At 40.3% G+C, this 22,582-nt stretch overlaps 1 protein-coding gene across 2 annotated transcripts in view; it reads left to right on the top strand.

Moving 5' to 3' along the window:
• Positions 1-16,254, top strand: part of LOC124612840 (DDB1- and CUL4-associated factor 13) — a 55,346-nt gene extending 39,092 nt beyond the window's left edge. For both annotated transcript variants that reach the window (XM_047141267.1, XM_047141268.1), the window contains exons 6-9: positions 1,025-1,178; positions 8,058-8,204; positions 15,794-15,957; positions 16,114-16,254. In XM_047141267.1, coding sequence (XP_046997223.1) covers positions 1,025-1,178; positions 8,058-8,204; positions 15,794-15,957; positions 16,114-16,201 — 553 coding nt within the window. In that variant the 3' untranslated portion in view covers positions 16,202-16,254. The remainder of the gene's footprint in view (positions 1-1,024; positions 1,179-8,057; positions 8,205-15,793; positions 15,958-16,113) is intronic.
• The last annotated feature ends 6,328 nt before the right edge of the window (positions 16,255-22,582 follow it).

Below are 22,582 nucleotides of genomic sequence, written 5' to 3'. Positions count from 1 at the left end.
ACATTGTAACACTAGGCAGATTCAATTCTAAGCTGGCATGTCTCTTTGATTTACCCAGACTATGAGTGTTAAGACTGCCAAATTTTTTCAATTGCTGCATCAAAAGCTGCTGGATGACCCTGTCCCGGCATCCTATGTGATATACAGCCAGTTTTGGTGAAACGATTACCAATTAATAACAGTTTATCTTTGAGGTGTTGGTGTGTGTGTGATATTTAGTCTTGAATTGTGTCTGAACTGTAGTAGCATATTTGGATTCATCAAACCATAAACAACACTGCACATGCTCTGCACCATTGTATGACTCCATGGCAACTGTTGGAATAACTCATTTGCGCATGCTTCTAGCAGGAACCTTAGTAACTAAGTATTAGGTGTGAGTAAAACTTAAACATTGTTAAACATTGTAAAACTTAATCATTGTTGAATCAAATATTTCTGTAAGTTATTTACTCTTTTCACAATTAAAGGTTGCTTTTATGTAACTAATTTTTAAACACCCTGTAATTAGCAAGAACTTGGCATACAGGGTCTGCTTCTGAAATCAAAATCACAATCTTCAAAATAAATTTTATTTGTTCATTAATTCTCTGGAATTCACTTGGAAGTATTATTACAGCTATATTCGTACCTCCCATGACAGTTGTTATGTTAAGGATTTCTTTTCTTGAGGAATGACAGATTATCCCTCAGGAACTCAAAAACAATCTTACTGACTTGATACACAAGTGCAGTGCAGTGTTGATTATGACAGTGTTCACCATATCTGGGAACAAACATTTTGGTTGTTTTGCAGCTGAATGAGCTAAACAACGTAAGAAAGTTCAGGTGTGTTAAGCTATATTTGTATGTACATACTCCTGTGTATGACGTCAGAAAGAATCAAAAACCTATTGTTACATATTACACTCACATTTTCCCTCCGTTCCATAGTGGCTTAGGCTAGTGTCTGTGTGTGATAATATTTACAGCTATTTTCATTGTATAGTAATTGTTGAGATTAATTAAAAATTGTCTTTTACAGCCTCTACAGTTTTGACATGAGGAAGTTAAATGCACCATTTCAAGTTCATTGTGACCACACATCAGCTGTGATCACAGTCGACTATTCTCCTACAGGAAAGGAGTTTGTTAGTGGAAGCTATGACAAATCAATAAGAATTTTTGAAGCTGCAAAGGTATGTTTCATGTTTGTGTGTGTGTGTGTGGGGGGGGGGGGGGGGGCATGTGCCTGCATATATGCGTGTGTGACTTCATAACATATTTTAGGCTGGTGAATTTATATACAGCTAAAATGCGGAATTTCGTATTGCAAATACAGGAAAAGTTGTTGTAAGTACTTAAGTCCTAGAAAATTGTAAGATATTAATAATACATTTTAAGAAATTATGATAAGTTGTGGAAATATTTATAAATTTTTGTGCTATAGGTACAAAGAGAGTTCAGCTTTGTTTACCTAATCCAATCACCCCAATTCTGGTTTTCCAAGTCACTGTAGACAAACAACTGTGTCATTGAAACAAGACCAGTTGTTTAAAAACAAAATAAGAGCATAAGGTTGTGGCAGTCTTATGGCTTCGTAGGAAACCACTGCAATCTGTCACCAAAATATTGATTACAAAGCTAAACTTATTTGGGGTAAGAGGAAATGCCTACCTATGGCCAGAAAATGCCTTGAGACCCTTCCATATGGATTAGCAACCCATACGATGAGAGTGGGTCAACAGCCCAGTCTCATGCCCACTGACTAAAAACAGCAGTAAACACAGCATGATGGAAAGACAAGCAATAGAGCAATTACTCAAGGGCTAAGTCAGTTACAGCAAATGCAGACCTGATCATTTGGATTCTGGATACTAAGAAATCACTGAAAAGAACTGAGGGTTCCCGAAGCTTCTCAAACCCCACAAAACAACATTAATTGGCACCCTCAGTATTGAGACTTTATCCAAAACTGGAAACTCAGAATACTGATGGATACCTGCAGCCTATTCGGAATTTTTATACTTCATCATATGCAAAAGAAAACTTGTGGTTAAACACATAAACAGTAATTTACATATATTGGCTTCTGCATATGCATACTACGGTCCAGTGGTAGATGGTAAATTTCACATTGCCTTCATGAGTCTCTTTTTCACAGTTAAATGTGTTAACAAGACCTATACGTTGGTGAACACACATGCTCCAGCAAACAATGAACCTGACAAAAGCAGTTCTGATCACAGGTTGAACGAACACTGTAGAAGATGTCTGGACACCATGTTAACATCCTATTTGCAGGTTTTAATACACAAATTGGTAGAAAATGGAAAAACAGCCTCACCGTCAGAAATTTCTCACCACGCAAGAAGACAAATGCTAATGGACAGTGCTTAATAAAGGTATACCCTTTAGCTAATGTCCACACATTTTAAGAAACTTCCACAGAAAGTGACCACATGGAAATTACTTATCACTTACATGTATGAACACCAAATTGACTGTGTAGCGATCATTATAAAATTCTTTCTGGAAATCAAACATTTGCTAGTATACAAGGGTTATCAAGGGTTCATATCATCATTTCTTGCAACTGAAAGTCTGCTTCAGACCTAACCAGAAAAACTGTCACAAACCTAGAATATTACACATTAACCCAGAATACTTAAAAGAAATACATTTGAATTTATACAGTCACTGCACACAAATATGAGATACACTTTTTGGGCCCATTCAAGGATCAGCAAGGAAACTTGGTATACCTCCACTAGACATAAGCATTTGTTGATCTTAGAGTACTGTAGAGCCTTGGAAGTCTGCATCCAAGCATAGAAAAATTGGAATAGCCACAAAATTCCACATAATTGACAGGACTTCATAGAAATAGGAACAAAACATCCAAAACAATTCGTTAAATTAAACGCAATACCATTTCAATAGAGTGGATGAAGTTTGTGACGATGTCAGAACGACAAAAATTTCTGCACGACTTTTACGGAGGAACAAACACATTAGAAATTGCCCAGAATTTGTTTCCATTGCACAGAGGGAACACTTGAGGATGAACACACAAGCTAACTGTGACATATATGAGAAACTACACAGCTGTGACTCTGCTACAGAAAAATTATAACATCACAGATCGATGCTGAACCAAGACCCAGCTTCACAGGCATACTATGCATATATCTTAAAAACAATAACACACTGGAGGAAGAATTGCTGAGACTCTCAAGATCAAAGGAAAACTCATGATTGACAGACTACATGTCATCATTATGAGTAAATGGGGGAACAAAGTTATACATACTGATTTTAAAACTGCTTGGATTTACTGTCTCACAAAAAAAGGCAACACGAGGGACGAGGTATTTATTTTCTGCCAGTCACTCACAAAGTACTCCTCCCATGGTATTCTTAACTGATTAGAGCAACAGATGAAGAGGAAGGTAGTTGGATGTCAGGTGGAATTTTGATCTAGCTGATCTTTTCAAGTACAGATCTGAAACCTCAAGATATACGATACCGTGAGTGAATTTCCACAATGGTCACATTTATAGATTTCAAAAAAGGCTCTGACTTGATTGACCAACCATCATCTTCAATGTATCACATTAATATGGTGTTGGATAACAAAAGTACCACTTTATGTGACGGACTTTAAGAAGCAACAAAGTAGGAAAAGATAGATTTCTACTTACCATAAAGATGGCATATTAAGTTGCAGACAGGCAGAATTAAGACACTTACACAAAGCTTTTGGCCACAGCCTTCATCAGTAAACCCCCCCCCCCCTCCCCCCCCCCCACACACACACACCATTGATACACACAAGGAAGCACACCTCACACACACACGACCACCAACTCTAGCAGCTCGGGTCAGAATGCATCTATCATATGGGATGGCAACAGCAATCTGGAGGGGGCGGGGAAGGGGAAGGGATAGTAGTGCACAGGTAGGGGGAGAGAGAACTGCTGTCTGGCAGAGTCTGCAGTGAGTAGAATGCCTACAGATACAGTGTCAAGAGGTTGTGGGGCAGGGAGATGATGAGAAAAGGAGCGAGAAAGGAGAGGAGAGGGGAAAGATGGGCGGATTGGAGGTGTGAGGGCAAATGATATGGGAAATCTGTTTGTGCACTAGGTCTGGGGGATAGTGCCTGTCTGTGAAGACCTTGGTGAGGCCTCAGCATACTGGACAAGGGAGTTCTTTTTACTGCAGACACACAGTCCTCGGGTGGCCAGGCTGTATGGGAGGGACTTTTTGATGTGTGCTATCGAAATGCAGGTACTGTGGTGTTTGTTGAGTTTAATGTGGACAGAGATGTGGGCGGAGCCATAAGAGAGGAGGAGGAGGTGGTCATCAAGGAAGGTGGCATGCTGGGTTGACAAGGAGCAGGTGAAGTGGATGGGAGAGAAGGTGTTGAGGTCATGAAGTTATGAAGATAGGGTGTCTTGGTCCTGAGTCCAGATCTTGAAGATACCATCAATGAACCTGAACCATACTAGAGGTTTGGCAGTTTGGGAGGCTAGGAAGATTTCCCCTAGATGGCCCATAAACAGGTTGGCATAAGGGGGTACAATGCGGGTGCCCATAGCTGTGCCACAGATTTGGTTCTAGACATTCCCTTGAAAACAGAAGTAGTCATGGGTTAGGATAAAGTTAGTACAGTGTATGAGGAATGAGGTAGTGGGTTTGGAATCTGAAGGACATTAAAAAAGATAGAGTTCAGTAGTGGTAAGACCATTGGTATGGGGCTTGTTGCTGTATAGGGAGGTGGCATCAACAATGATGAGTAGGGATCCAGGAGGTAAAGGGGTGGGGATGGTGGAGAGTTAATGAAGGAAGTGGTTGGTATTTTTGACGCGGGAGACTAGATTACGGGCAGTTTGATGGGGGTTTTGGTCAATGCGGGCCAAAATTCTTTCAATAACCAGCCACAATGGGGCATCCAGGATTGTTGGGTTCATGGATTTTGAGGAACATGTAGGTAGGTTTCCAGGTTTCATATGTGTGAGTAGGGAAATGGAGTCAGGGGAAAGGTTCTGGAAAGGGCCTACGACTCTAAGGAGGGATTGGAGATTGTGGTGGACTTCTTGGATGGGATAACTCTGGATGAGTTTATAGGTGGAGGAATCAGATAGGTGGCAGAGTCCTTCTGCGATTCACTACAACAGTGGTGGAATTTTTGATTGCAGGTAGAATGATTAGGTCAAGATTTGTTTTGAGTTTGTGTATGGTTATTGTCTCCTCTGCATAAAGACAGTTGTTCAGAGGAAAGGACCTGGGGGAAGGATGGTGAGGCTAAGTTTGAGGTAAGGAATTCTAGCGGGTGGTTAGGTGGAACCAGGGAGGATCACAGTTAGACAGTGGTATGAAATAGAAGAGGCTGGGTTCAGTGTTGGAGTTAGGTTGGTTTTGGTTGGAGAGATTGGTGGCAAAGAAATGCTTCCATTGCAGGGATCGGAAGAAGGAGAGTAGATTTTCGACAATTCCAGCATGATTAAATTTCAGTGTAGGTCTAAAGGTGCGGCCTTGGGATAGGACTGAAACTTGTATGGAGTTGATGATTTTGGTGGAAAGGTTAACAACAGTGTTATGGGAATGTTTCGGTTCTGGATTTGGTGGAGTGTTGATAGGGAGTTTTGGGGGATGTGGCAAGTTGAAAAGGTCAGCTAGGCAGGGTTTTATTGCTATGAGAGGTGTACAAGGAGGAACACTGTGGGTAAGATAGGATTGGATAGTGGTGCTCTGAGGCAGCAGTAGGATGTCAGCAAGTTGGATAACTTATGGAGGTGTTGTCTGGAATGCTCCTCCAGCTGCTGGAAGAAACACAATCTCTTGATCTTTTGAAACAAAAATGGGTGTAAAGCAAGATAATGGATTACTTCCACTCATTTTCAATTTGTTACTGTACCCAGTTATCAGAACTTGACAGAAAGAAGTACCTGGAATAAATATGAGGACAAAAAGTAAATGAAACAATATCAGAAATTTCATGTTTGCTGATGACCTGGTAATAATTACTAGGACCACTACATGGCGTAGAACAGCTTCATTAAACCTCACTCAAAACTGATGTCCACATCTCTTATGAGAAAAACAATATGTGAACTCAAAATGCTCAGTACTGATGTCAGTAATGATGTCATATGCCAACATCAGGTTCAAAACATCAGTTACCTTCAAATGGGGTGATTTCAGATTGTTTTGAGGTTATTTTCATTGTAACTTGGATAGGATTGTTACGGTACATTGTGTGTAACAAATGTAGTGGGGTATATGTTTAATGAATAAAATAGCCTAAAATGAGAATATCAAACAATGGAAACTCCAGGTAGGAATATCAACAAAATTGTTGCTAAAAACAGAAAATTTATGCCAGAAAGATAACTAGTGTTAGAAGGAACCCTATGGATTTGGGTGATTTTGGACAGCTGTCTTTTTTAAAATCTCTGTCTGAAGTAGCAAATTATGTGGTGGGGAATTTGGACATAAATTAGCATTTTTTTTTTTTTTTTTTTTTTTTTTAATTCTCTGTTCCTCCTTTTTCATTTTAGTGACTTTTAACACATTTTAGGGATGTCCATCATTACAAGTAAGTGGTAAGGATTGAGGTAATAAAATTTATATATTAAAGGCCAATTCTAATTTGCTAATAAATTAAATTGCGAATTTTTAAAGTTCTAAATTAAAGTATAAAAATTGGGACAAAACAAAGAAATTTTACTAAAAGACCAAAATCATTTTTCTCACTCAGCATTCAAAATTAAATTGCAAACACATCAAACATTGACCATGAAGTTAGATGGCCTAAGAGTCTAAAGCACATCTTCTCAAAAAATAAATATCCCTCTCTTCTCAGAGGGTGTTGGAAGTACTCACAAAGTTTGTTCATTTTGCATTGTGTCTTCATCGGGGACATTAGGAAACCAAATATGTTTCTACTGTTATTGTGTGGGCACATCTATTTTCAGATCCAACAAATGGGTTTCGTGTGCTTTGTATTTAACTCTTGTCACAGTTCTAATGCCATAATCTGCACTATAACATTGACACTCACCCGTATGATTTCAGTTGACGTCATATTGCAAGCAGTGGAACTACATAAAGTTTGTGGCATCCTGTGTGAATGGTAGCTCATGGTGGCACTACTGAAAGCCAAAAATTGTGGCATCACATTAATTATGTCTGTGAACCAAACTTTAGTGTGGGATGATGTGTAACTTACATCCTGAAGTCCCTATGTACTAATCTAGAATACTGAAATAACAAATGACTGTTATAACACATGTATGTTCATCATAACAGTCTTAAATAGAGAGTGTGTTCTGAAACATGTGGAAACAACTTCTCTGTAACAGTGGTCTAGGTATTACCAATCATGAACAGGATGGCTGGCCCAACAATATGTATTTCAAATATCTCAGTTTTTCCACTTCATTGGTAGGTGCATTGTCCTAAAGAAACATGAATTTCCCCACTTTTGCAATCTAGACCTTCACTTGTGTGTTTGTTCATTCATTTGCTGAGCCAGTGTAAGTGGAAAGAAAACTGCCAGATAATTATTACTTGCATTTCATGTCTGAAATTGTAGGTTATCCATAAAGTAAGCGTACTCCATTTCGCTAACATAAACTAAGAACAACTAAAAATTAAGAGCAAAGTTAAGGGAGCAGATGGTTTATCTCATAATGTCATAAACAGAAGTGAGATGGTGCGGCACTGGACAGGTATGCCATACAATCTACTGCTGTGCTGTGCTTGTAACTCTCAAACGGGCACCAGCTCTAGAATCTTGGTGAATGTGTCTTCTCCTGAGACTGAGAAGAATGTATAATGAGTTTGATTTTATAAGTAATCTGGAGGTTACATAATGGACTAATTTGTGATTGAAGGTGATGTCTCACTGACCATAAACTAAGAGGGCAAAGTGTAAAGTTTTAACTGTGACTTTATCCTGTGTGGTAATTGAGAATGGTTCTGTAAATAAAATTCTGTATTCAGTATTTTTATTTTTTTTAATGGTATCATTCTGTATGTCAAATAAACATGCTTGTACAATTTTTCTTCAGGGGCATTCAAGAGACATCTACCACACAAAACGAATGCAAAGACTGACATCAGTTGCTTGGTCTCTTGATAACAAATACATTCTAAGTGGCTCAGATGAAATGAATATTCGAATATGGAAAGCACGGGCATCTGAAAAACTGGGAGTGGTAAGCTTTGAAGCACTATATTGATATTACAGTACATATGTTTTTGTTGCTAAGGCCTCATTTTATATAAGTAGTAAGTAAGGTAAACATTAAAATATTTTGACTTTCTCTCCATTTTCACTTCCATTATTTGATTTTAACTTCTTGGCATCCATTCATCCATCCATCCCCCCTCAGAGCATACACATGCCTCATCGTTCTTGTTGTAGGGGGTCTGTGATGGTCTAGCAGGTAGAGCACTAGACCCCAGCCGTGAAGGTCCCAGGTTCAGTCTCAGATAGAGACAGTGATTTATCTTTGTTGTAGTCCCTTCAGGACAGTTCCAGCTCCACTTAATCTGCTATTAAATGAGTACTGGGGACCTCTCTGTGAGGGGGAGAGGGGGGAGAAGGCAGCCTAGTGCCATGGCGAAGAAAGGCCGCCCTATACTTACAGTCAGGCCAATAGCCCAGTCAGGATTTGCACCACAGACTTTACCTTGATTATTGTTGTTAGCTACAGTGGAGGCCAGATTTCCACCTAAATTAGCTTCTGTTGTCTTGTAGAAATTTAAAATATGGTGTTTGGTGATATATATGCCAGGAGTACCATACATTAGGAGTCGCTTCCACTGGGATATGAAGCCATGCATAAAAGATAATGCCAAGTTCAGAAGCTATTCGTATTAACTTTGTTCTGTCAGAGACGTAAGTGAGGGGTTTGCCTTGGTGGGACAGTTGCATTTTATTGTACTTGACAATTAGCCATTTCTCCTAGGCTATGGAGGAATGACAGATTGTGATCCCTGCAGGCCTGTGTCACTGATGTGACAGCTGTCTCCTTTCCGCAGAATTCCATGTCTGTGGGGGTTGGTCCTAAACTTTCAATTATCAGCTCAAAAAAATAGAGTTATGTAATTAATTTTTTGTTTCTCTGCAGCTAGATGTTTGCAGTCCTGCTACACACTGAAATGCCCATGACCCAGCAACATAACGCACTGCAAAACAAAATCCCACAGCCCTTTGGTAAAGTACAAATGGGCAGTGCCATTTTGTTTTAGCCGCTCTAGCGGTGTGCTATGGGACTCTGTCATGGGGATTTCATTGTGTACCGAGACTGAATACATGCTTGAAAACAAACAGAAAATTAATTATGTACCTTTATTTTTCCGAGCTGATAGTAAATACCTCCTTCCGATACCTAGCACAGTGATATTTTCTTCCTCTGCTGTTGAAGCAGTGGAAATGTCTTTTGAATATTTTTGGTCACTTTATCATCTGGATATATTTCTTGTAGTGCTTGTGGGGCCATAAGAGACAGGGAGCACATGAGAAATGTTTTACTCTTATTACACCAGCTTGAATGTGTTCAGGATCTTATATACTTAAATCTCTGTGGTACAAACAATGAATTTATTGGGAAGGGGGATCATGAAGACATTGTCATGGAAAACAAGTAAACAGCTGAGTCGTTCTCTTACTTTGAACATTCATAGTGCCATGTATCTAAAATATTGTGCACTAAGTGTTCACTCACAATTTTGAATTTGTCAGATCCAAAGTAATTTTGAGTCTCTTAAGATGCTTCATTCTCAATATGAGCCACAGCTGTATCTAAAAGGCATCCCATCACTCATCTCCCAAAAGGTCTCATCAAGCTTAAAACTTCCAGTGACCAGCTTAATTTCCTAAGGTGCACCATAACTCACAGTTTTAAACCAGATGGTTTGGGAGATCCATAGCTCATGCATTCATAACCAAGACAGGATTATATAAAGTCTGTAAAACTGGGCCAGATGGGCTTATGTTTTATCGCTATGATAAAACATGTTAAAATATTCAACATTTTTATGGACTGTGCTTTCAGGATCCTAATATGATGTGGCAATCTATAAATTTAAAATCAAATGTGAGATCCAGAAACATTAATAACCCGAAAAATTAAAACATTGTACTTCATCCTCAATCTAACAAAATTAATTCACCACATGAAAAGCTAAAAAGGGCACAAGACAGGATTCCTCACTGTGGACATTGTATTGTCAATTGCAATAACTAAGACAGCCACACTTTACATTATGAGCTGAGGGACAGTCTTCTCTAGTTCAAAGTGGTCAGATAGATATCTTTAAATGGATCTAAATAAGTTAAACATGAAGTGCTGAGAGAAAGGTGTGTATAAACATGTGTAACATTCTTCGAAGCCTTGTGTGTCGATATCATGCCTCTGAATAGTTTAGAAGGTCTGCTCACTGTCATGGGGAAAATGCCGAGTAGCCTGTTGTATATTAATCTCCAGAAAGTGCTATTGGCATTTTGAGGTTGATGCAAGCCACTAGTGACCATTCAGTCTTGAGAGTAGTCCAGGAGTACTGATTCTGGGAACGCTGTGATACTATTTGGGCATGTAATGGCATTCCTAAGCTTCAGTTGGGAGCTCCTTACATGGTTCAAGGTGGACATGATGTACCATGAAAGTTTCAGTGGCCACTGGGGCCTTTGAAACCATCCCCATAATAAGTTTTGATGCTGAGGCTAGTGAGCTGCAACTTCACTTCAGAAGACATCTCCTCATGGTGCAACAGGCCTACAAAACAAAGTCCATGCCAAACACATTTGCATACCATATCATTCTTTGATCACACTGTTTTTTTTTTGTCATCAACAACAAGAAGCAATGAGGCCCTGTGGGAATCACACAAAGGATTTCCATTTGGAGATGGGTGTGGCTGATATTATAGTTTTATCTCTTTTTTTAAACATTTTAGATAGGTATCACAGTTTTAAAGTTATGTTCACTGCTGGTTCCAAAAAGGGGGACTTCCTTGTCTGTTCACTAGTGTCCCTCAACCATGTCTTAGGATTCATCTTCCCCATGAATATACTGTATTTACCACACAGCTCCATATGATCCTTAAGGCTCTTGAGCAGATAAGAGGTCTTCAGGGCCAAAATTTCTCATCTGCTATGATTCCCTAAGTGCCCTACAATCATTGCAACACATGTGCCCAGCAGAGAAAGTGGTCCATCTAATACATGACCAATTGTACTTCAACAGCAGAAGAGGCAGGTATCATTCTCTGGGCCATGTGGGAATTTGGGGAAATTAACAAGTGAACCAAACCACCAAGGAAGGCTGCAGGGAACACGGGATCAGTGTGCCATTTGCCTGCAGGTTGTCAGTTCACTGTTGCTTCAGTTATCCAAGCAATTTGGTGGCAGCAGGATTGGGGGGGGGGGGGGGGGGGGAGAAGGGGGTGATTGGCAGTGAGGTACAATAAGCTGCAGTTGGTGAAGTCAGCTATCTGGTTATGCCATTCCTCATGTCAGTCACGCAGAAGAGATGCAATGAGCCTGACATGCATCTGAATTGGGCACTATTCCCTAATACATGGATTCATACTGTGGAAAGAGGATCCCCCAGTCCGTTATGCCTGTGGCGTGCAACTCACTGTACATAACATTTTAATGGAATGCATTTTATATTGCGATGAGAAGGTGGAAATGAATTTTGGTAATGAGCTGCCCTCTATTTTAGCTTTTGACAAGATAAGACTGGTAAAGGTTCTAAAGTTTTGTGAAGTGTCTGGCCTCCAGCATAAGCTTTTAGGCTGGAGATTTTAGTGTGTCGCCGAGTTCGTGGCTCATCCTTGTTATTCCAGCAATCAGCCAGCCACAGCTATCTGCAGTATTATTTTTTCCTGCAAGGTTTCAATCTGACAACATGTATGATTATTGTAGGGGCATGTGTGCGTGTGCATATGCGTGCCTGTTTGTTTGCATTTTTATCTTATAGCTGTAGTTTTTAATAACATTGCACCCTTTATCCACACTTTTCTCATAAAATTTTGGTACAGACACGAAAGACCTTGCTGCCACACACTCATACCAAAATACCATCAGTATTACATCTGTGCTTTGAGAAATTGCCCTGTCACTCAGGTATAAGTAAAATGGTTGATTTGGATTTATAATAACCCAAGTAGTAAAGGCAACCACTCCCTGTGTATTTGATGCATTGAGCAGTTGGTATACACCAGAGCACAGTATAGTGAGTGGCAGTTGGTTCCCATCACTCACTGTCCAAGTGGTTTATGGCATCACTCACTTTCAGCAGGCAAGTACTTGCCCAGTGTGGGCAGACAGACACATGGCCTCTTCCATGCAGCGAAGGAAAGATGGTGGTCAGCCATGCCACAACCCAATGCAAGGCCTACAGAAGAGCATCAAGCCTGTGCACGCTGCAATGGGGACTTTGTGCATCTTTGTGCTATTCTTGTGGCTATACTAGCCACACAGTCTGCCTTATAATTAGGTGAGGTAGTGTCAAACATCTTGATCAACTACTGTCAGGCTGTGACAAGTGTATGTACCTTCTGTCACATGCACCAAAGCCGAGTTAACTCTACATGGATAGGGCATGTGCTTGTGGTACTGTAGTGTACATGATTGGAAACATAGCTGAATTTTCAGACAGGGTTCTTTTCAGTCCTAACTAATACAAAACACAAACAATGGAAAATCCAGTTTGAAATATTAACAATATTATGAAAAGGAGATATTCCTACTCACTGTAAAGATGACACATTGAGTTGCAAACAGGCATGATGAAAGGCTGTTGCATACAAACTTTTGGCCACACCTCTGCTGTACTTGCTTGTGTGAATGTGTGTGCAATTCAAAGAAAGCTTTGGCACAAAGTTTATATGTAGCAGTCTTTTCATTATGCCTGTCTGTAACTCAGTGTGTCACCTTTATATTAAGTAGCAGTCTATTCATTTCATTAGGTTGTTAATACAAAACAAATACATGTGTGGCTACATTTTCTTAGTGCTTCAGCCTGATAGGCTAGGATTTCTTTACTTCTCCCTATAAGAAGTTGCAATGTGCTGTTGTGGATCTTATTGCGACCAAATGATGTCATTTGTGCTATGGACAATGCAGAATCTGGTTGCTACATGTAGAGGAGGTATTGTGTTCTTCACCACTTGTGGAACCTACGTCCCAGTTGAGCCTCCCGGCTACCCACTCTGTTATACCAGAAAGCTGGATCTTTGACTGGTAGTTGTGGTACCTGAGCAATGTGTTCTGTTACTTTCTGCCCTATTTCATGAGGACGGATCTAGACACTTCAATTTTGGATTACAGTAACAACTGAGTACCTCCCACCTTTCTCAGGAATCCTCCTAATGAGCTACCTATTAAAACAGTTGGCAAGCACTAAATTGATGACACAATTGTAAAAACTTTGTTATTTTTTTGCCATTGTCAGTTTTCAACCTTTTGTTCATCATCTAACACACTGCAGTGCCGAAGAAACTGGTGGTGGTGGTGGTGGTTAGTGTTTAACGTCCCGTTGACAATGAGGTCATTAGAGACGGAGCGCAAGCTCGGGTTAGGGAAGAATTGGGAAGGAAATCGGCCGTGCCCTTTCAAAGGCACCATCCCAGCATTTGCCTGAAACGATTTAGGGAAATCACGGAAAACCTAAATCAGGATGGCTTGAGACGGGATTGAACCGTCGTCCTCCCGAATGCGAGTGCAGTGTGCTAACCACTGCGCCACCTCGCTCAAACTGGTATAGGCATGCGTATTCAAATACAGAGACATGTAAACATGCAGAATGCAGTGCTGTGGTCAGCAGCACCTATATAAGATAACTAGTGGCGCAGTTGTTAGATTGGTTACTGCTGCTACAATGGCAGGTTATCAAGATTTAAGTGAATTTGAATGTGGTGTTATATTCGGTGCATGAGCAATGGGTCACAGCATCTCCTGGGTAGCTATGAAGTGGGGAGTTTCCCATATGACCATTTCACGAGTGTTCCGTGAATATCAGGAATTCGGTAATACATCAAATCTCTGACATTGCTGTGGCTGGGAAAAGATCCTGCAAGAACAGGACCAACAATGACTGAAGAGAATCATTCAGTGTGACAGAAGTGCAGCCCTTCCACAGATTACTGTAGATTTCTATGTTGGGCCATCAACAAGTGCCAGCGTGCAAACCATTCAACAAAACATCATTAATATGGGCTTTCGGAGCTGAAGGCCCACTTGTGTACTCTTGATGACTGCATGACACAAAGCTTTACACCTTGCCTGGGCCCTTCAACGCCAACATTGTACTGTTTATGACTGGAAACGTGTTGCCTGGTTGGACAAGTCTCGTTTCGAATTGTATTGAGTGGATGTGCGTGTACAGGTATGGAGACAACCTCATCAACCCATGGACCCTGCATGTCAGCAGGGGACTGTTCAAGGTGAGGAGGCCCTGTATAATGGTGTGGGGTGTGTGCAGTTGGAGTTATCTGGGTCTCCTGACATATATAGATACGACTCTGACAGGTGACACATATGTAAGCATCCTGTCTGATCACCTGTATCCATTCATGTCCATTGTGAATTCCAATGGACTTTGGCGTTTTTAGCAGGACAATGTTACACCCCTCATGTCCAGAATTGCTATAGAATGGCTCCAGGAACACACTTCTGAGTTTAAACACTTCCCCTGGCCACCAGACTCCCCTGACATGAACATTATTGAACAAAGCTGGGATGCCTTGCAATGTCTGTTCAGAAGAGATCTCCACCCTCTTGTACTTTTACGGATTTATGGACAGCTCTGCAGGATTCACAGTGTCAGTTCGGTCCAGCACTACTTCAGACATTTGTCAAGACCATACCACTTCGTGTTGTGGCACTTCTGCGTGCTCGCAGGCACCCTACACAATATTTGGCAGGTGTACCAGTTTCTTTGGCTCTTCAGTGTAGCTGCATTGCATTTACAGCTCTTTAATGTTTCAAGTGTCCTGCAATGAAAAACAATTTAGAATGGAGAAATATTGTAAATGGAATGAAAATCAAGGGTAAAGTTAAAAAACAACAGGATAACTGCATGGCTCGTCTACATGCGGTGAAAGTGTCCAAATTATTTATTAAAACCTGCATTATATTGTGTAGTGTAAAATGTGGCATTGATACACTTTCACCCTATTCTGTGCATTTGGACTCTTACCAACTTGATGTCACGGGAACACTTTGTGTTTTAATGTGTACTGATTGCACACGGAGACACTACATAGCAAAGATATACTTTGTTCGCATTAGGCATCACATACAGGTTAAAACAGGTGACAATATTATCTAAGTTTATTTAATAATAACAAATGTATAATGCTAAGGGTAACAAAAACAAAATGAATTTGAGAGATGTTAGCATGATATTACTATCACGTACTGATATAAACTGTAAGTAATATATTAATCTATGCCTCTGCCTAAACAGAGTGGCCTTGGTATTTGCATTGTATTATGAACTGTGCTTATTACCTAATTATTTTTGGTTGTTTTTGTGTAGATGTTAAATATTCAATATTATTAAAGTTATTTATGTGGAAAACGTCTTCATTATGTGTAGGTCTTTAATGATGATCTGATCCTGCAGGCTTTGATGCACATGTTGTTTTGCTTATACCTATCTCAACAAATGTGCTGTAATTTGTGAGAATCTCAAAATTAGAGCATTTCACTGTAGCCTCTATGGAAGGTAACATTATTCCATTCATGCTTATTGAGACAATTATAACTGTCTTCTTCATTTACCGATAGCTTCGACCTCGAGAAAAAGCAGCTTTCAACTACAATGAATCGCTCAAAGCAAAATTTGCAGCACACCCACATATCCGTCGCATAGCACATCACAGACAAGTACCAAAGCACATTTATAATGCTCAGAAGGAACATCGTATCATCAAAGAGAAAGAAAAGAAAAAGTGAGTTTTATATCACATCATTCTAAGGTTTTCATGTTTAATTTATTTATGTTGAATGTCTGGAGAATTAGTTACCAATCAGTAGCTCTTCCTTAGCTCTGTGTTATCACCACTTCATTGTAGTTATGGTCTTAAAATGCTGCTTCTGTTTTTCAGGGAAGCCCGCAGACGAGCACACTCCAAACCTGGATCTGTTCCATTCATTTCCGAAAAGAAAAAGCATATTGTCAAAGAACAAGAATAATTTACATTTTTGTATACTACATGTCAGAATAAAACTTCTTTTGTTGAAGGTAATGACTTTATTCTTGTAAATAACCTGGCATCTTTCTTGTTATTGGATTTTGTTTGCCTTAAATGTTTTTAGTGTGAGTGATGATTAATATTTTCAAGATTGTGCAGGATCTGCAGAAATCCAATTTTGAAATGTGTTTATGCACACTTTATTTGCAAGAGCCTTGTACTAAATACTGTGGAGAAGTGTAACTATGCAGATCAACTGAAAGTGTGGTCATTCACAGGCAGTTATTTCAGTATCAATCACATGATAAATCTTATGAACTTGCAGCCTCTATTAATTTTTCTTAAAATGTTTTGGTCTGTGTTAAGTATGAATACCAGTTAAAAAGCTGAGTAAGCATCCCGTGTCCTATGGCTCAGTGGTTGCAACATGCAGTTTCACAGTCGGGACAGCAATGGCTCTAACCCAGCTGGACAACAAGTCAAATTGATCTTGGATAACAGACACGGGTATGCCATTCCATGCTGCTTCACTCTTTGCTACAGTTCATAAATTGTAGCATCTGGTGGAGTGGTAGCATGCCAGCTTCTCGGCAACCTATGGTCAGATAATTTTAGTATGTTAGAAAATGTGTTGGCCAGGGCAACAGTCATACACTTCTGCATTGAAGTATGTCAAAACAGGTTGGGAAACAAGTGGACTTTTATTATCTTGTTGAAAGGTAACACCATGGAAACCTCAAAGATATGGTATGCCCACCAGACTTAACACATCAAAATTGAAAATGTTGCTGTCCAAATTACCATGTACACAAATCAGAGATGATAGTGTTGTGTGCCCAATAGCACCCTATACTGTTCAAAAAGATTTCGGGCTTGAAGCCGGTCGTCGTAAACTTCATTGCACGATATTTCGGCTGGACAACCAGGAATATTTTGAACAGTCTGACGGTGTCGCCATGGGCAGCCCTCTGTCTCCTCTGGTGGCTAACCTTTTTATGGAGGATTTTGAGGAGAGAGCACTTGAATCAGTGGTTTGTAAACCAACTGTTTTTTTTAGAGATATGTCAATGTACTTTCATAGTGTGGCCCCACAGAGAAGAAAAGTTAATGGAGTTTTTTCATAATCTAAACTCCATCCATGAGAATATTCGATTTACTATGGAACTAGAGAAAGATGGTTGCCTTCCATTCCTGGATTATTTGGTTAAACAGAAGAGTGACAGCTTGGTGGGACATTCTGTTTATCATAAGCCCACTCACACTGACTTGTACTTGCATTCTTCAAGTTGTCATCACCCATCCCAAGCCATGATTGTACTTAAAACCCTTGTGCACAGGGTACATATGGTGTTGGAAGCAGAGAATTTGCCTAAGGAACTTCCACATTTAAGGACGGTGTTCAGAGACAATGGATACTTGACCCGACAAATTAAGAGGGCCTTCTCAAATAGAGCCAGAACTGGGAAGTGTATAAAAAAGAGAACGCGCCAGCCAAGTCCCTAGCTTTTCTTCCCTTCATTGGAAATATCTCCTTCAAAAAAGTGAACATTCTTAATAATTTTCATGTGAAAATGGTTTTTTGTCCACCTTCTAAGATTTCGGATTTGCTGGGATTGGTGAAGGATGATTTGTTACTGCAGAAGATGGGAGTTAACAAAATACCATGTCAATGTGGTAGAGCCTATATAGGACAGACAACACGTACAGTGAAAGAGCGTTGTATGGAACATCAACGTTGCACTCGCATACTGCAACCCAGTAAGTCTGCAGTTGCAGAACATTGTATTTCCAATGGACATTCAATCAAGTACGACAAAACTTTGATTTTGGCCACAGCAACAACTTTTTGGGACTCCATTATCAAAAAATCCGTTGAAATACGCATCGCGGGAAATCTGATGAACCGTGACAGTGGTTACCAATTGAATGACGCGTGGAATCCCGTCATCTCCAAAATTTGCTTGAGATGAAGATACCAGAAGACTTCGATAGGTGCGGCCTGCGACAATACTGACGGCAGCTGAGTCTTGCAGTTCCACCAGTGAGCGCACTGTCGCTGGGCGGTGTGGTCCTTCTGTCACCGTGACTGCAACGCATGCGTGGCAGTACCATCAGCGCACTATATAAGACAGAGTGGAGAACATCTTCGTCAGTCCTCATTCAGCTCACCTGAAGATGGCTGGCAGTTGTCCAGATGAAATATCATGCAATGAAGTTTACGACGACCGGCTGCAAGCCCGAAATGTTTTTGAACAGTTGATTCGCTGGGAAAATTTCAAATTTTACAGCACCCTATACTGTCATGTAAGGTGCTGCACCTGTTGGATGACAGTCAATACAGTCCAGCAACCTTTGTTCTCTAGGGACTCCACACATGGATGCACCCCCATCATGTTGTGTACAGAGCCTAGACTCATCCAAAAAGAGTATGTGGTGCCACCTCTTTGTTCAGTGATGTCATTGAGTGGACTGCTGTCAGCACATGGAAACTGCAAAATTTAGTATCGAATTAACATTGCTGGTGCTGTCCATCTCACTCCAGAAACCCTGAATGACTGGGATGTGCATAAATCAAGTTTCAGTTGCTTATCCATATGAGAGTGATTTGGTAAGTCTAGTAAAAAAGTAAGAAAAATTTCTGTGTCATAAACAAATAAACAACTCACCTTACTTCTCACCGAGCAAGGTGGCGCAGTGGGTAGTATACTGGACTTGCATTTGGGAGGAAGACAGTTCAATCCCGCGTCCGGCCATCCTGATTTAGGTTTTCCTTGATTTCCCGAAAATCGCTTTGGGCAAATGCTGGGATGGTTCCTTTGAAAGGACATGGCTGACTTCCTTCCCCATCTTTCACTAATCTGATGAGACCGACGACCTTGGAGTTTGGTCTCCACCCCCAAATCCACCCAACCCAACCCCACCTTACTTCTCAACAATCTCTCTCGAGGCATATATGTTTGGTCCAGTTATCCTCCAGCTTTTTCTTCCCATTGAAAAAACAGGTTTTGTCAGTCTCTGTAAAATACTTGTTGACTGCAAATGTCACGTCCTCATTTGATGAAAATTTCTTCCCAACCAAAGTTTCAAGTTAGGGAACAGGAAGAAGTTCCTTGGGCTAAGTCTATGAATAGGATGGATGAGGGTTCAATTCAAAACCCACTTCATACACTTTAGCATTGATGCTGATGTGTGGAATGCTGCACTATTCTGGTAAAAGAGCACTTTTTTGTGTGCTAACCTTAGTCTTTTTTAGCTAATGCAAGGTTCGAATGATCCAACAATTGAGGCATAGTAGGGTCCAGTCATGGTTCTGCCTTTTTTCGAGTAAGATGTGAGCATTATTCCTTGGGAATCCCAAAAAACAGTGGCCACCACATATCAGTTGACAAAAAGGGCCTTTGACGTCTATCTACATCTACATGGTTACTCTGCAATTCACACTTAAGTGCCTGGCAGAGGGTTGATCGAACCATTTTCATACTACTTCTCTACCATTCCACTCTCGAATGGCACGTGGGAAAAAGGAACACCTAAATCTTTCCGTTCGAGCTCTGATTTCTCTTATTTTATTATGATGAGCATTTCTCCCTACATAGGTGGGTGTCAACAAAATATTTTCACATTCGGAAGAGAAAGTTGGTGATTGAAATTTAGTAAATAGATCTCGCTGCAATGAAAACCGCCTTTGTTTCAGTGACTGCCACCCCAACTCGCGTATCATATCAGTGACACTCTCACCCATATTGCGCAATAACACGAAACGAGCTGCCCTTCTTTGCATTTTTTCGATGTCCTCCGACGAATTATTCGTAGCAACTACGCTTCTCCAGACTGTGGAAGTTGGAATACTCGTATGCATCACTAATCATATAATGAGGTTCCGTACTCGGTTATTTAAGATACTGTTGTTCTTCTCAATGAATAAAATCTTCTCCATATTCAAACCACGGCATTTCGAATAAAATCCTCGAAACTTCGACAGCTGTTTTAGTCGTAGTTTTTAGGAGTAGGACTCAAGAGCGCGCTTCCATTGTAACACCATACTTGCTTTTTATCTCTGATCTCTAATTAATTTTCTTCCTCTCATAGTATTCCCGCTCCATACTTGTTTCATTTAAATCTTCTCTAATATTAAGTGTAACTTTGTTCCACTCCTGCTTCTAGTTACCTCCGTTCGCAATGCAACCCAGCCTACCGGTTAACTCATCACAGACTCGTCTACTACAAAAAGCACGCTCGTCTTTATCGAAAACTCCCATTGTGTGGACAGGACAAAGAATGTACGCTTCCGAAAGAATTTTTTCCCCAAAAGATATGGTACGCTTCCAATCACAACTGTACTAAGGTGATCGTGCACCCCTGCCAGAACTGCCAAAGCTGAACCCACCACTCGCCCTCCCACCCCCATTTGCATACTAATTTTCTCTTATTCTTTTGCACGTAGATTTACCCAATTTTGTAAATAGGTTTATTAAAATGAAGCATAATTAAAAAATATTGCTTAAATAAATTATATTGATGAGAAACATTGTACACAGTAATTCTGTAATTGTATCGTTGTAAAATACATTGTAAAAGTACATTTACATCTACATGCCTTCTCTGCAAGTCACACTTAAGTGCCTGGCAGAGGATTCATTGAACACCTTCTCATTATTATCTCTTGTTCCAACCCCGAACAATGTGCGGAAAAAACGAACACCTATATCTTTCCGTGCGAGCTCTGTATTCCATTATTTTATTATGATAATTGTTTCTCCCTTTGTAGATCGGCATCAACAAAATGTTTTTGCGTTCCGAGGAGAAAGTTGGTGATTGAAATTTCACAAATAGATCTCGCCGCAAAGAAAATGTTCAAATGTGTTTGAAATCTTATGGGACTTAACTGCTAAGGTCATCAGTCCCTAAGCTTACGCACTACTTCACCTAAATTACCCTAAGGACAAACACACACCCATGCCCGAGGGAGGACTCGAACCTCTGCCGGGACCCGCCACAAAGACAACCGCCTTTGTTTCAGTGACTGCCACCCCAACCCGCGTACCATATCAGTGACACTCTCACACTTATTGCACGATAACACGAAACAAGCTGCTCTTCTTTGCACTTTTTCGATGTCCTCTGTCAATCCTACCTGGTAAGGATCTATACTGTGCAGCAATATTCCAGCGGAGGACGGACAAGTGTAATGTAGGCTGTCTCTTTCGTGGGTTTGTCGCATCTTCTAAGTGTTCTGCCAACAAAGTGCAGTCTTTGTTTTGCCTTCCCCACAATACAGTCTATGTGATATTTCCACTTTTAAGTTGCTCGTAATTGTAATTCCTAGGTATTTCGTCGAATTGACAGCCCTTAGGTTTGTGCGATATATCATATACCCAAAATTTATTAGATTTCTTTTAGTACCCTTGTGGATGACCTCGCACTTTTCTTTGTTTAGTGCCAATTGCCACTTTTTGCACCATACAGAAATTCTCTCTAGATCATTTTGTAATTGGAATTGATCGTCTGATGATTTTACTAGATGGTTTATACAGTGTCATCTGCAAACAACCTAAGGGGGCTGCTCAGATCATCACCTAGATCATTTATGTAAATCAGGAACAGCAGTGGACCTATGACACTATCTTGCGGAACACCAGATATCAGATCTGTACTACTCGCTGATTTACCATCTGTCACTACGAACTGTGACATCTCTGAGAGGAAATCACGAATCCAGTCATACAACTGAGACGATACTCCATATGCACACAATTTTATTAATAGTTGCTTGTGAGGAACAGTATCAAAAGCCTTCTGGAAATCTAGGAGTATGGAATCGATCTGAGATCCCTTGTCGACAGCACTCATTACTTCATGGGAAGTAAGAGCTAACTGTATTGCACAAGAACTATATTTTCTGAATCTGTGTTGGTTATGTATCGATAAGTCATTTTCTTCAAGGTCATTCATAATGTTCAAGTGCAGTATATGCTCCAAAATCCTACTGCAAATTGAGGTCTGTAATCCAATGGGTTACTCCTATTTCCTTCCTTGAATATTGGTGTGACTTGTGCTACTTTCCAGTCTTTAGGAAGAGACCTTTTGTCAAGTGAGCTGTTGTATATGATTGCTAAGAAAGGTGCTATTGTGTCTTCTTACTCTGAAAGGAACCTGATTGGTATACCATCTGGACCAGAAGACTTGCCTTTCTTAAATGATCTGGGTTGTTTCGCAACACCCAAGATATCTACTTTTACGTCACTCGTGCTAACAGCTGTTCTGGTTTCGAATTCCGGAATATTTACTTCATCTTCTTTTGTGAAGGAGTTACGGAAAACTGTATTTAGTAACTCCGCTTTAGTGGCACCATCATCGGTAACATTTCCATCACTATCGCGCA

Source organism: Schistocerca americana, chromosome 4, assembly GCF_021461395.2.
Source record: "Schistocerca americana isolate TAMUIC-IGC-003095 chromosome 4, iqSchAmer2.1, whole genome shotgun sequence".
Lineage (NCBI taxonomy): Eukaryota > Metazoa > Arthropoda > Insecta > Orthoptera > Acrididae > Schistocerca > Schistocerca americana.
This window is presented reverse-complemented; position numbering and strand designations above follow the sequence as displayed.